The 12,536-nt window shown below is 40.5% G+C and overlaps 1 protein-coding gene across 11 annotated transcripts in view; it reads left to right on the top strand.

Annotated features, from left to right (window-relative positions):
- SHANK2 (SH3 and multiple ankyrin repeat domains 2) overlaps positions 1–11,831 on the top strand; it is a 369,360-nt gene extending 357,529 nt beyond the window's left edge. For all 11 annotated transcript variants that reach the window (XM_054067527.1, XM_054067524.1, XM_054067526.1 and 8 more), the window contains one exon: positions 11,145–11,831. In XM_054067527.1, coding sequence (XP_053923502.1) covers positions 11,145–11,718 — 574 coding nt within the window. In that variant the 3' untranslated portion in view covers positions 11,719–11,831. The remainder of the gene's footprint in view (positions 1–11,144) is intronic.
- Positions 11,832–12,536: the final 705 nt, after the last annotated feature.

The following is a 12,536-nucleotide window of genomic DNA, read 5'->3' as shown; positions in this document are numbered from 1 at the left end:
CTACCATCCTTTGTGTACATAAAAATAATTTGGTTTTAGGGGAAGGGTGACTCTTAGTTGCAAAGGACTTCTCATTCAGAAAACAGTGCGATCAAAAGGCTCAGAGTCGGGTACTTATATAGATTTCCTGAAAGATGGAAGTCATCAGACTGGTGACAGTGAGGTATAGAGGTTATACAGTTTTTAGAATGAAGGGATGGAAGAAAATCACTAAAATTCTGGAGTTTCTGTCAGTGGCACTTGACTAAATGGAGCAGAAATTGAGTTGTCTGTACAGGAAAAGCACAAAATGCAAAAGAAAATGGAATGAAAACTGCATGAGAAAAGCAATATATGCTGGCTGCCTGATTAAGACAGTCTTTAAACAAAGTTAGCACAGCAACTGAACGCTTTAATTTGAGAATACCTCAGGCAAGCACAAAATCAGTACTTGTGCACTAGGCTTGAATTTACTGAAGTCTTGTCATGCAGATGACTCTGAAAGTTTCCTTTGACATTATTTTTCTTGTTTATATTTATCTTCGAGAAGTTCTTGCTAGAGCTTGATCATCTTTCTTGCTAAGCCATTTGAACATGTTGCCTCTAGCTTTGTATGTATAATGTTTATAATCTTTCATGTTTAAGCTGATAGTTATTTGCAGGTTACAGTAGAGACCTTTAGGATCTCTATTTTAATAGAAAATAACTGCAATGAACTGTAAATAGGTGAAAGTATTATCATTATTGAGAGAAAAATGAAAAGTAGAAGCAAACAGACATATCTTTTTTGGGAAAAAGACATTTAATCAGGTATAAAGACTTGGGCGAAAAATGGAAAACTACTATATCACTTAATTGGAAAAATGATTAGGAGGCTGAGGGGAGACCTTATTACGCTCTACAACTACCTGAAAGGAGGTTGTGGAGAGGAGGGAGCTGGCCTCTTCTCCCAAGTGACAGGGGACAGGACAAGAGGGAATGGCCTGAAGCTCCGACAGAGGAGGTTCAGGCTGGATATCAGAAAAAAATTCTTCATGGAAAGAGTAATCGGGCACTGGCAGAGGCTGCCCAGGGAGGTGGTTGAGTCGCCTTCCCTGGGGGTGTTTAAGGAACGGGTGGATGAAGTGCTGAGGGACATGGTTTAAGGGAGTGTTAGAAATGGTTGGACTCAATGATCCAGTGGGTCTTTTCCAACCTGGTGATTCTATGATTCATATATGTTACACTTTAGAGAAAGATCTGACTTGGACAGTGTTAGAAAGAATGTTGCTTTTCTACCCTTCAGCTTTTTTAATTCTTATAACTCAGATTTGGCAAATTGTATAGTATTCATCATGAAATACTCAATTTGGAAACAAAACCACACAAAGCGTTATTCAGTGTGGCTGAAATCCTACCTCTTTCCGGAAGAGCAAACCCAAATGAGTATCTTTGCAAACTGGAGAGAGAACCTGGAGATATGGCAGAACTGAAAGACCTGTGAGGTAATAAATAAAACAAGTTGGCCGTGGCATAGAGCAGCAAAAATCTTGGCTGCCCTTTGACTGTGGAAGAAAATGATATCTCCACAAAATTCCTGGTGGCAACAGAAGGTAAGAGGGCTGTATTTTTTTCATTCTGTTTTCAAAATGGAGGTGATGATTGCATTATTTTTAATCGAGCTCCAGAAAATTAGGTGAATTGAAGATACTGAAAATTATTAGAAAATGTTGCTCAGGATTTCTTTTTTAAGCTAAATAGTAAATCAGAGACAAGAGAAAAGGTCCAACTGCCTACAGATATTAAAAGTGTGTTTCAGAAGGTGCTGTGGGCAATTATTTTTCAAGAGTGAAGTTGAGAGGTGTAAACTGAGAAGTTCACTTGTAGATTCAGAGGGTCCTACCTGTAAACCAGCAGTGGAGTTTTGGGTGGTGTCTGTCTGTCTGTGCCTGTGCCCAGTTCCCAACTGCCTCTGGAACAATGCTGGCATCTTCTCCTCTATGTAAGCATAACCAGTTCCACTTTCTGGGGGCGGTTGAGAGAGGTTTGATTTCTGAGCTTGATGAAGAGTGTGAAAGAGGGAGCAAAAGGCTAAGAGCAAAATTTATCACAGTGGAAAAAAATGCTCTGATTTCATTTTGTCGTGCCATGTATGTTTATGCCCTGAACTGTCTACATTAAATTTCAATTCTGCTCTTAAAGGTGCCTGCATAAAAACGATGGATGCATGGCAAATACTTCCCAGACGAAGATATAATTTTTACTTCTTTTACTCCTGCCTCATCTTTTGGAAATTTAAATAGATTACAGCCTTTCTAGTCCAATTGCATGACTGACACACTTTTCTACAAAGCTGTCAACTATTATGACCAACAAATACCATCCTGACGAAATTCCAAGTATTAATGCTAAGATTAAAATTTTAAAGCTAAAATTCTTCATTATTTTCTAATACTGTAACACTTTGGACAACCACTTGTAGAGTTGTAGCTCTTTTCTGTGAGGCAGCACTAGAAAGTGAGCAAGGATTTTTAGCTCAAGGAATGCAAGGATTCTGCTAAATTAAAGAACAACTTGTTAGCTGTGCTGAAGGAAAAGTAATAAAAAATGAGTACAACTGTTCGTATCCTTCACCCAGAGATAAGTATTGGGAAGTCTTATAGATAGGACCATTGTTCACAGGCTCACTTGGGTTATGTTCACAGCAATAACAGCCTGATGAAATTGAAAATATATATTTTCTCATTGGGACATATGTGAAGTTATAGCGAAGACAGCGATCCTAAATATCAGTAGGAGTTACTTTTGCACAGCCAGTAGACATACAGTTGTAGTTTGCTCATGGCAATTGCCCTGTTAGGGTAGCGAAGAGGTGAATTAAATTGTAGTTAGTTGGGTAATGGCTTGCTACAGAAACCCATAAAACTATATTCTTTCTACATTTTTGATAAATGAGTATGACAAAAAATTGTTCTACTGTACTGAACAGCGTTTCTCTCTGAAGTATTGTGTTAAAAATCAACCCTAGACTTGCTTTTTCTCTCTGCACGTTGGTTTAGCAATAATTTTACACGGTGTATTTATAGTTTTCTGTGGTTCTTATGGAGACACTAAGTTTCAAGATTTTTAAATAGAGTACGGAAGCGTTTGGCTGGAAACCATCTGCTTCTCAGTGGCAGTGACCAGCCGTGAGATAGGAAAAAGAAGATTGGTAGGGGTAGGATATAGAGGAATAGGTGAAAGGATCTGCTTGCTCATTTTGTACTAATAAAAACATAGAGAGTTTGATCAGAAGGTTCTGGACCAGAGCTAATCCTACTCCAAATTTAGCTACCTTCCAATACCTGAAGGGGCTACAAGAAAGCTGGGGAGGGACTATTTACAAAGGCTTGTGGTGATAGGACAGGGGGCAACAGATATGAACTGCAGAGGGGCAGATTTAGACTAGGCATAAGGAAGAATTTCTTCACTATGAGTGGTAAGGCACTGGCACAGGTTGCCCAGGGAAGTGGTGGCTGCCCCATCCCTGGAGGTGTTCAAGGCCAGGCTGGATGGGCCTTTGGCAGCCTGATCCAGTGGGAGGTGTCCCTGCCCATTTTAGCGGGGTTGGAACTAGATGATTTTTAAGGTCCCCTCCAACCCAAACTATTCTATGATTCTATGAATTTCAGCCATCATTAGTTATAAGAAATTCTGCAGAGAAGTCCTGGTGGTACAGGTTTTCATCTGTTCTATCCATGTAGTCAGGTCACAACATCCGACTATCACTTCCTACTGACACTTTTGCCCATGGCTCCTTAGAGAAAAGGTTGAAGGTGTTGGATATGAGGTTCTATTTGACCCAAATATTCAGCACTAATGCCCCAAAGATGAGTTTTGGTCCCATTTCTGAATTTGGATGTGCACAGGTGCAGATATAGAAAAACTCAGCATAGGGGGGCCCACGGCTTGGCAGGTGATGTTTTGTCAGCAAGCAAGGTGGGGAGGATGGGACATAGAATCATAGAATCACCAGGTTGGAAAAGACCTCTTGGATCATCGAGTCCAACCATTCCTATCTGCCACTATAATGTAATGGCAGTATCGACCATGATGCTATAAATATAGCTGTGCTATAAATTCACTTGAGAGGCTACTGAGTTTTATGTGGAGCTGATAAAAGGAATGGGGAGAAGACTAATGCAGGGGTTTTTTACCAGGTTAAGGGAAGAGTGCTCACTCTGTCTGTGAACCCAGCAGTTGCTTAGCAACATAATGATCAAGGGCAAGCCTGCAAGATGACTGAATAATGTCAGCATGATTAACGTGGAATAGACACAGTGTTGTGGAGAGGAAACTCAGCCTCCAGTGAAAACAGCATCCTTCCACCACAACTCCAGTGTACTAATAAGGAGTAATGAACAGCAACTGCTGTTGCTCTCTACTGTCACCATACAAAAATGAGTGATAGTTTTGCCATAGGGAGAAATATTTTCTCTTTCAAATGATGCTTATGTTTCTCCAGCTGTGGTTGCACATTGTCCCCCTTGGCCTCTGAGGCAGGTTGGGCATCACTCCTGGTAGTTGGAAATGCTTGCTATTAACCTGGGAGTTATGCTTAACCATACAGGATTGAGTCCTCTAGGAAAGATAACCTGTACAGTGTTGGCATAGCAGATTTTTAAAGCAAAACTGCCTATGACTGAGGGTTTCCTCCATCTCTGAATTGTTTTTTACGACTATCTGGGAAAGTTCCTATTTTTACCAAACAGGTAAGGCAGAATCAAACTTAGTAACAAGCCCTGCGTAGGAACTGATTCTAATTTGGTTTATTGTAAAGTGTGTCTGGATTTCACAGATGATTAAATACTTATCTTGTGGGGTAATTCTCAAGGCTTGATCTTTCAGTTTACTGCTGACCCATTAGATTCATTTCATTTCGTTAACCACTTGTCATTCAATTTCACGGGATTACTTGCTTTGTCAGTGATTTTTGCAGTGTTTCAGTCATTCCATTTTGTCATTTTTATTTGCTGTCATGACTGCTGTTGTCAGAAGAGGGTCATGCTGAAGTGCCATGAAGTAAGTGACAACCATAAAGCATAGAGTATTATATGTTGTACATTCCGCTTCTTTTTAATGCTCACTCATTGTTATTGCATTTTAGTGATTTTTGGTGTTGATTTTGTTACCAAGTGCAATGTGGATTAGGTCATCCTAATCCAGAATGGTAGCCATTCTAAACCCAGAAATAGGATGTCATCTCAAGGAAAAATAAAAGCCAGAAATATTCATCGAATGATTTTTATAGTATTAGCAGACAAGACCAGATCCCTGAACTTATGTCTGAGCACCTAGAGAAGGAGCATGATTTTTCAAATACGACCAAATTCTCATGGATTTTTGGAAGGTGTTTTGGGGTGGATGGCGGAGTAGGGAGGGATGATCAATGCATTTTTACATAGAATCATAGAATCATTAGGGTTGAAAAGGCCTCTTAAGATCATCCAGTCCAACCATCAGCCCAACACCACCGTGCCTACTAAACCATGCCATGAAGTGCCACATCTACACGTTTCTTGAACACCTCCAGGGAAGGAGTCTCCATGCCTGTGTGAGATTCAGAGTAAAGACAAACTAGCCCTTAAAATAACTAAGATCTGCTGCAGTCAGCACTGTGGAGTCTTTCATCTTTGGAAGCTGCGCGATTGCCTTCTTTCTTCTTTCTGCTTCCCTTGACCTTGCTTCCTGACACTCTCCAAGAAGCTCAAGGGAAGTGTGACCAGCAGATCGAGGGAGGCGATTCTGCCCCTCTGTTCCGCTCTTGTGAAATCTCACCTGGAGTCCTGCATTCAATTCTAGAGTCCTCAGCAGAGGAAGGACATGGATCTGTTAGAGTGAGTCCAGAGAAGGCCATGAAGATGATCAAAGGGCTGGAGCATCTTCCCTATGAAGACACACTGAGAGAGTTGGGTTTGGTCAGCCTGGAGAAGAGAAGGCTCTGGGGAGACCTTATAGCAGCCTTACGGTGCTTAAAGGGGAGTGACAGGAAAGCTGGGGGGAGTGTGGGTATGGCATGAAGGGGAATGATTTTAAGCTGAAAGAGGGGAGATTTAGATTAGATATTAGGAAGTAACTTTTTCCTGTGAGAGTGGTGAGGCCCTGACACAGGTAGCCCATAGAAGTCATGGATGCCCCATCCCTGGAGGTGTTCAAGGCCAAATTGGATGAGTCTTTGAGCAACCTGATCCAGTGGAAAGTGTCCCTGCCCATGGCAGGAGGGTTGGAACTGAGTGGGCTATAAGGTCCCTTCCAACCCAACCATTCTATGATTTTATGAGAGGTGGCTGAGGCTGACTTTGTGTCCTCTTCCCCAAGTCAGCACCATTCTCTTACTGCCAATTTCCAGATATTTGTGCTGTTCGCATGGAAACTGTTGTGCTTGAACAGACTCCCACAGACTTTAATGATTATTCCTCACTCCAACTCAACAGTGTTGCTTGCAACAGACACTCACCATTTCTCAATTCTTCTCACTAAAATAACACTGTTATAAGAATCTCTGTATTCTGACAGTCATCATGTCAGCCCTTGTTCTTCATCTTCCCTCAAAACAGACAATTATTGTCTTTCTTTCTTACCATACAATTTTCTTTTGACAATCCAAACTTAAAGGAAAAATATTATAAGAGATGAAGGCAAAGTCTTGTGTTTGTGGGTTCTCAAAAATCTGCGAAAAGTTAATTTATCGCAGCACCTCTGCCTAGGGACTCATTTCACTCGTTTCTCTTGGTTGTTAAGATTTTTTTTTCTCTGATGCACTGGAAAAGCTTTGTCAGAAGCATTGTGTCTTTTGGCAAGGTATGGAATAAACCAGCTCCCATGAGAGCATTATGGTTTTGGGTTTTTTTTCACATGGGAGGCTCCTAGGAGCTGTTGCAAGATGCCATCTTCCGCTCATATTAAATTAACAGTAAATTTGAGCCCTGTAAATCTAATTTAGAATTTAAAAGAATTTCTTGCCAACAAGCTGTGTTGATGGCTTTTATATTTGGACGCCTCATCATTGTGACATAGAAATTATATATTGTGATTTTAATATGAGGCAACATAATGGGCCTTGCAATCAGTGCAGTCTTACAGCAGCGAATGTTTCTAAATTACTACCATATGCTGATTCTAATAGAGCAAATTTTATTTAAAATAATTATCAGACTTTTCACCTTTTTGAAATGAAATTTGGGGTTAGGCAGGTTTAATATGGATTTAATATGTTTAGTAAAACAGATGATCAAATAAGGCATAAGAAATTGCTCTTATTAAAAATCTGGGAAAGCCACAACACAACAAAAACATGCCTGCTCTCCAGCTGGAATGTGCTTGCTCCTTATTACTAGGATATCAATCAACCGTAAAATGCAAGACAGCTGATGGTTTCAAGGCTATATCTGCATCACAGATTGTATTGGAGATGTTATAAATTATAATTTAGGATGCACAGGAGTTAGTTACACAAATATACATGTTTTTTTCCTTGGATTACAGTTACAGTATAGCAGTCTCTATAGCATGTTGGAATTTATATGGCAGGTGAAAGGAGGGAAAAAGAAAGGAAAAAAAATGAATCTTGGAGTTAAAGGCATCAAACTGAAAGCCTGGAAATGCAACTGTGGGCTCCAGCAGACTTGCCCGGCTTTCACAGGGGCTGAAGTTGCTGTGGTTAAAAGTCATCCTAAATAGGGCCACTCTTGCAGCAGTGAGGGCATATACTGAGTCACAGACTTGTCGGTGTTCCCAAGTGGGCAGTAGAACTAATAACTTTCTTGAAGGTGAGTTGCTGTAGGATTAAGTCTGTTAATGTTAACAAAGCGCTCTGAGGTCTCTCTTAGAGGTGTTAATAATGATAATAGTAGTAGTAGTAGTAATAATAGTAATAAGGTTTAATAAAAGCTTGATCACTGATGTGGCTTTAAACTGAACTGCTGTTGAAACCTCATTAATCATCTAAAATATCTTATCATTGTTCCAAGATGTATTTAGTAGTCAGTAGTCCTGAAACTATGCCTTGAAAAAAGCAAGATGCACACAGATCTTTTAATATTGCCTGTAGTCATGCAAAGCCATTACTTTGATCCAGGCTGACAGAAAGGAAAGTACAACGTTGCTTTGCTCACCCAGTATTGCTGCCTGTGGGTCTGAGAAGGTTAGGTAACACCAGTCCAAGGAATGCTTAAAATAAGAGCACACAGTTTACTTTTGGGGGTTTTATTCTAGGGGCTTAATATACCTTCTTAAAAGAAACAGTGACAATGATTGCCTGAACAAGGATGGGCAGGGAGTCTATGAAAGGAACAATACAGAGAAGATGCAGCAAAAGTGGGTTACAAAGCAGAAGGTGTGCACTGAGCCTGGAGTTGTCAGTCAAGTAACAGGAGGGATCTTACAGCACTTAGCAGAATAGAAGATACATTTTCGTCATCCATTCGATATTACCATAATGGGTGTGAATACAAACCCATCATTTCTAGCATTTGCAAGACAGAAAAGTTAACTAAAAGTGTAATTGCAGATAAAGAGAGAGGGAGACTTTCCACATTTATACAAAACTCATCCTGCTCTTCTTGCAATCACTGGGACAGCATTGTCCCAATCTTTTTCCAAGTGGGTTTTCATAGATTTAAAATAAGATCATGCCTTATTAAAGTATGCAAGACTTCTAATGCAAACTTAAAGTAGGAAGAAATAACTTGCTTCCTTTGGTTTGAATTTAATAGTTTCTTGCTATAGACTTTTTATTTGAGAGAATGCTTAGCTCCAGTCTTGGAAGACAATGAGAGCCATTAAACTCCAAACAAATCATAGGAAACACTCAAAATCTTGCCAAATGTTTCCCTTCTTTGTTAAATTATGAAGACATAAGTACTAAGAGCATTGTTCCTACCGTGTTTTAAGTGAAATACAAATCTTTCCACTCTCCAAAGGATCCCCCTGTTCCCAATGAAATATATGGTACGATTTCTGAGAAATCAGTGGGATTGCTTGTGTGAATAATATGTACATTCTCCAAAAAGTTATTCTTGGTGCTTTTCTAATAACACAGTGTTGGAGCTCTATTTGAATGAGACTCACTGTGAAAGGAACATGCTCTGAATCTTGGTGTAGCGGTGCTATAGGTTACCTGGTGGCTAAGTTTGTTAATTATGTACCAAAGATGTGATGTGGGGAGTGTGTAGCTAGCAGGTCTTGCAGCAGCAAGCAGCAAACCAAGAGAACACTGGAGAAGGTCTCCAGTTCAGTACTACCAGGGCTACAGTAAGGCTCAAATGAGAGAAAGGGATTAATAGCCTGTTATCACTGCCTCAGGTGAGCTGCCTACATTTCTTCATTTTGGAAATGGATGAGGTCTTCACAAGGGGAGCAGGTTAGGGTAGATGGTGAGGAAGTGCTGGTACTATTATCTTGTTATTTAAAATTTTAAGCAGGATGTGGGTGACCAAAGTCAAGTCACTTGCCCTTCCGCGGGTGTTGACAATTACACTGCACCGGGGAGCAAACCCAGTGAGATAGGATAACCTTACACGCTACATCCTCCTTCCCAGCTGTCACAACGCTCAGCAGGAAGGAGCCAAGCTGATTGAATCACCTATGGCAGAGGAGCACCAGAGGGCCTCTTGTTTGTAAACCAGATCTAGTGGTAAGGGACACACCTTAGAGGGGACGGATGTGGCATTTGACCCCTGCTGTGTGGATCATTTTTGTTTCTTCATGTGGTGCCAATTAACACAAAATCTTTAAGCAGTGACTCAGAAAAAGACTGCAGTTTCATCCATAAAAGCATTTTAAAACTGTGGGCTCCAGAACCATGCTCTTTCTTTGTCTCCGTATGGTCTTTTCTCCACAGTGGTGAATCTGCATTATCAATGAAAGCATTTTTATCTGACATCATGCACCGAAGTTAACTTCAGTTCTGCCTGGCATGACAGGTCAGTTACACTCAGATACAGAGGGCTTTAGTTAGGGTTTAGGTTAGAAATCTAGCTACAGCATCCTCCAGGTCATCCTTTGGAGTCTGTGGCATAGCTTCAAGGGTAAATAAATCCTTCCTTTGGTCTGGAAGTGTCTGAAGTTAGTTGTCTGAAGGTTTTCCTGGTTGGCAGGGTTTTTTAAATGTGGAAAAAAAAATTGGAGCTTAAGGCATATAAGGATTGAGTGGAAGATCCTGAAGCGTGCAAGCTGACCGGGAGAGTTTTCTCATGAGAAGGTCTGTGGGGTTAAGCATTTTATGATATGAACAGGCATTAACCTGGATCTTCTGCTTCTAAATTTGTTGTGTAGCCAGCAGACAAAGGAGACTTCTCTGCTCCTTCACCCACCCTGTCAGCCTTGGCATCAGTGCAAGCCTCTCGACAAGTTTCATACCTGCTTAATTTGTAATCTGAAATTTCCTTTAGGCAAGAGATAGGTGTCAGTGACTTGATCGTAACTACATCACCTCTGGGCATGGAGAGTAACAGGAATTTTGTTTCCTTAAATTTTGTAGTGAAACTGCCAAAGTATAACTTCTGTGTAGAAGGAAATGGACACAGAAGTCCTTTTATCAACCTTAGAAGGACTGTTTCATTTTTAAGGCATGAAAAGACCAGCTGAACACAAAGGGAAATAAGAGGAGCTTCTGGAGAATACTCTCTGAACAAATGGGAATACAAACATACCCTAAAATACAAACATACCATAAAATTAACTGAGTAGATGCCCAAAGATTCAAAATCTAATGTTTCTGATATTTCCCATAATTGCTATTATTAGCTGTTATCTGACTCTGTAAAATCGGTTAAAACTGAAATTGAGGATCTCATGCCTCCAAACAACGAAGGGAAGATCCGCTCTGGATTGCACTGCATGGGGACCACAAAGTACCCGTGTGCTTATTCCACTTGGTGCAGCCTTAAAAAGGAAGAATGTGCTCTGGGAAGTGTTCTTCTGAGCTGCTGATAAGCAAAAGTTTTGGTTTTTAACTATGGCTTACCATCGATGATTGTTTTAAGGGAAAGATTTAATGATACTGTCTTAGTACTTTTAACTTGATATTGCACATTAAAAAATGAAACAATGCAAGCATTCCAAAACCGTATTTATCACGATGGTATGGAGAACCTTTTAGATGGTGGCTGATATATCTAACTTTCCATGTCTGTTTACAATTTCAGGAGCACAGAAGTCATGAGTACTGTCTCAGGTACACGAAGTACAACAATCACTTTTACTGTCCGACCTGGAACCAGCCAGCCGATCACACTGCAGAGCAGGTCCCCAGACTATGACAGTAGGACCTCAGGAGCAAGACATGCTCCAAGCCCTGTGGTTTCACCAACAGAGATTAATAAAGACATCATGCCTTCTCCTCTGGCTGCTTCTGCTTCAGCTTCATCTCCTTCTCCGACTTTATCCGATGTATTTAGCCTACCCAGCCAGCCCCCTTCTGGGGACTTATTTGGCTTGACCACAGGGCGCAGCAGGTCTCCTTCTCCCTCAATATTACAACAGCCAATCTCAAATAAGCCTTTTACAACTAAGCCTGTCCATCTGTGGACTAAACCAGATGTGGCAGATTGGTTGGAAAGTCTAAACTTAGGTGAACATAAAGAAACATTTATGGACAATGAAATAGATGGCACTCATTTACCAAATCTACAAAAGGAAGATCTGATAGACCTTGGAGTGACTAGAGTTGGGCACAGAATGAACATAGAAAGAGCTTTGAAACAGCTGCTGGACAGATAAGAATAGCTATTTTGCCTCACAAACTTCTGTTGATAACTAGAGATGGGCTGGTACTGAAATACCCCAAATGCCTTGTCTGTCTGCGAGTGCCAGCAAAATTGGGGGGGGGAGGGGGAAAACAGTTTAATTCTTGGTACTCGGGTAATGCAGACTGTGTGCTACATGCCCAAACATAAATTTAAATATGTTACACGAGTGGGGCCAGTTTATTTCAAAGTTGTGGGGAGACATGAGAGAGAGAGAGAAAATTGTTAACTTTAAAAGTACTATCTCTTGATGACGTCCTTCTGCTGAATCATTACATACCACTTTTCTTTCAACTGAAAACTGCAAGCATTTCATTTTTTTTATTGAAAAGCAATGTATTCTCTTCTTGACATTCAGTCTCCGAGCAGGCTTCCTTCTCCAAACTTTAGTTCATTTTAAGAGGACAAAGTGCTTTGTTACCATTCAAACCCTTTCTTATTAGTAGCAGAGGCACAGTATTAAGACAGGTACAGGAGTTCATATTACTGTTTTTTACTAGTATAGCTCTCTGATTTGTTGGCAGTGAAGCTGGTTGTTCTGCTGGAATTAGTTCAAAGGTAACCTTGCTCTGTTTTACCTGGTGTTTCTTTATTTCTGCAGTTATACTTAGCGCTCTTCCAAGGTGGCAGAACAAGTTCAGTACATGCTCCATTGACTTGACCTGTAAGGTGATGCAAACATTGCATTAAAAACGAGGAGGAATGCACACTTAGAGGTACAACAAAATGAAGCTAGTTTGAACCTAAGACCCCCAGTTTTCAACCAGCTAAACTACTGCTAAGTTGCAATGT

This window comes from Cuculus canorus, chromosome 5 (genome assembly GCF_017976375.1).
Source record: "Cuculus canorus isolate bCucCan1 chromosome 5, bCucCan1.pri, whole genome shotgun sequence".
Taxonomy (NCBI): Eukaryota; Metazoa; Chordata; class Aves; order Cuculiformes; family Cuculidae; genus Cuculus; species Cuculus canorus.
This window is presented reverse-complemented; position numbering and strand designations above follow the sequence as displayed.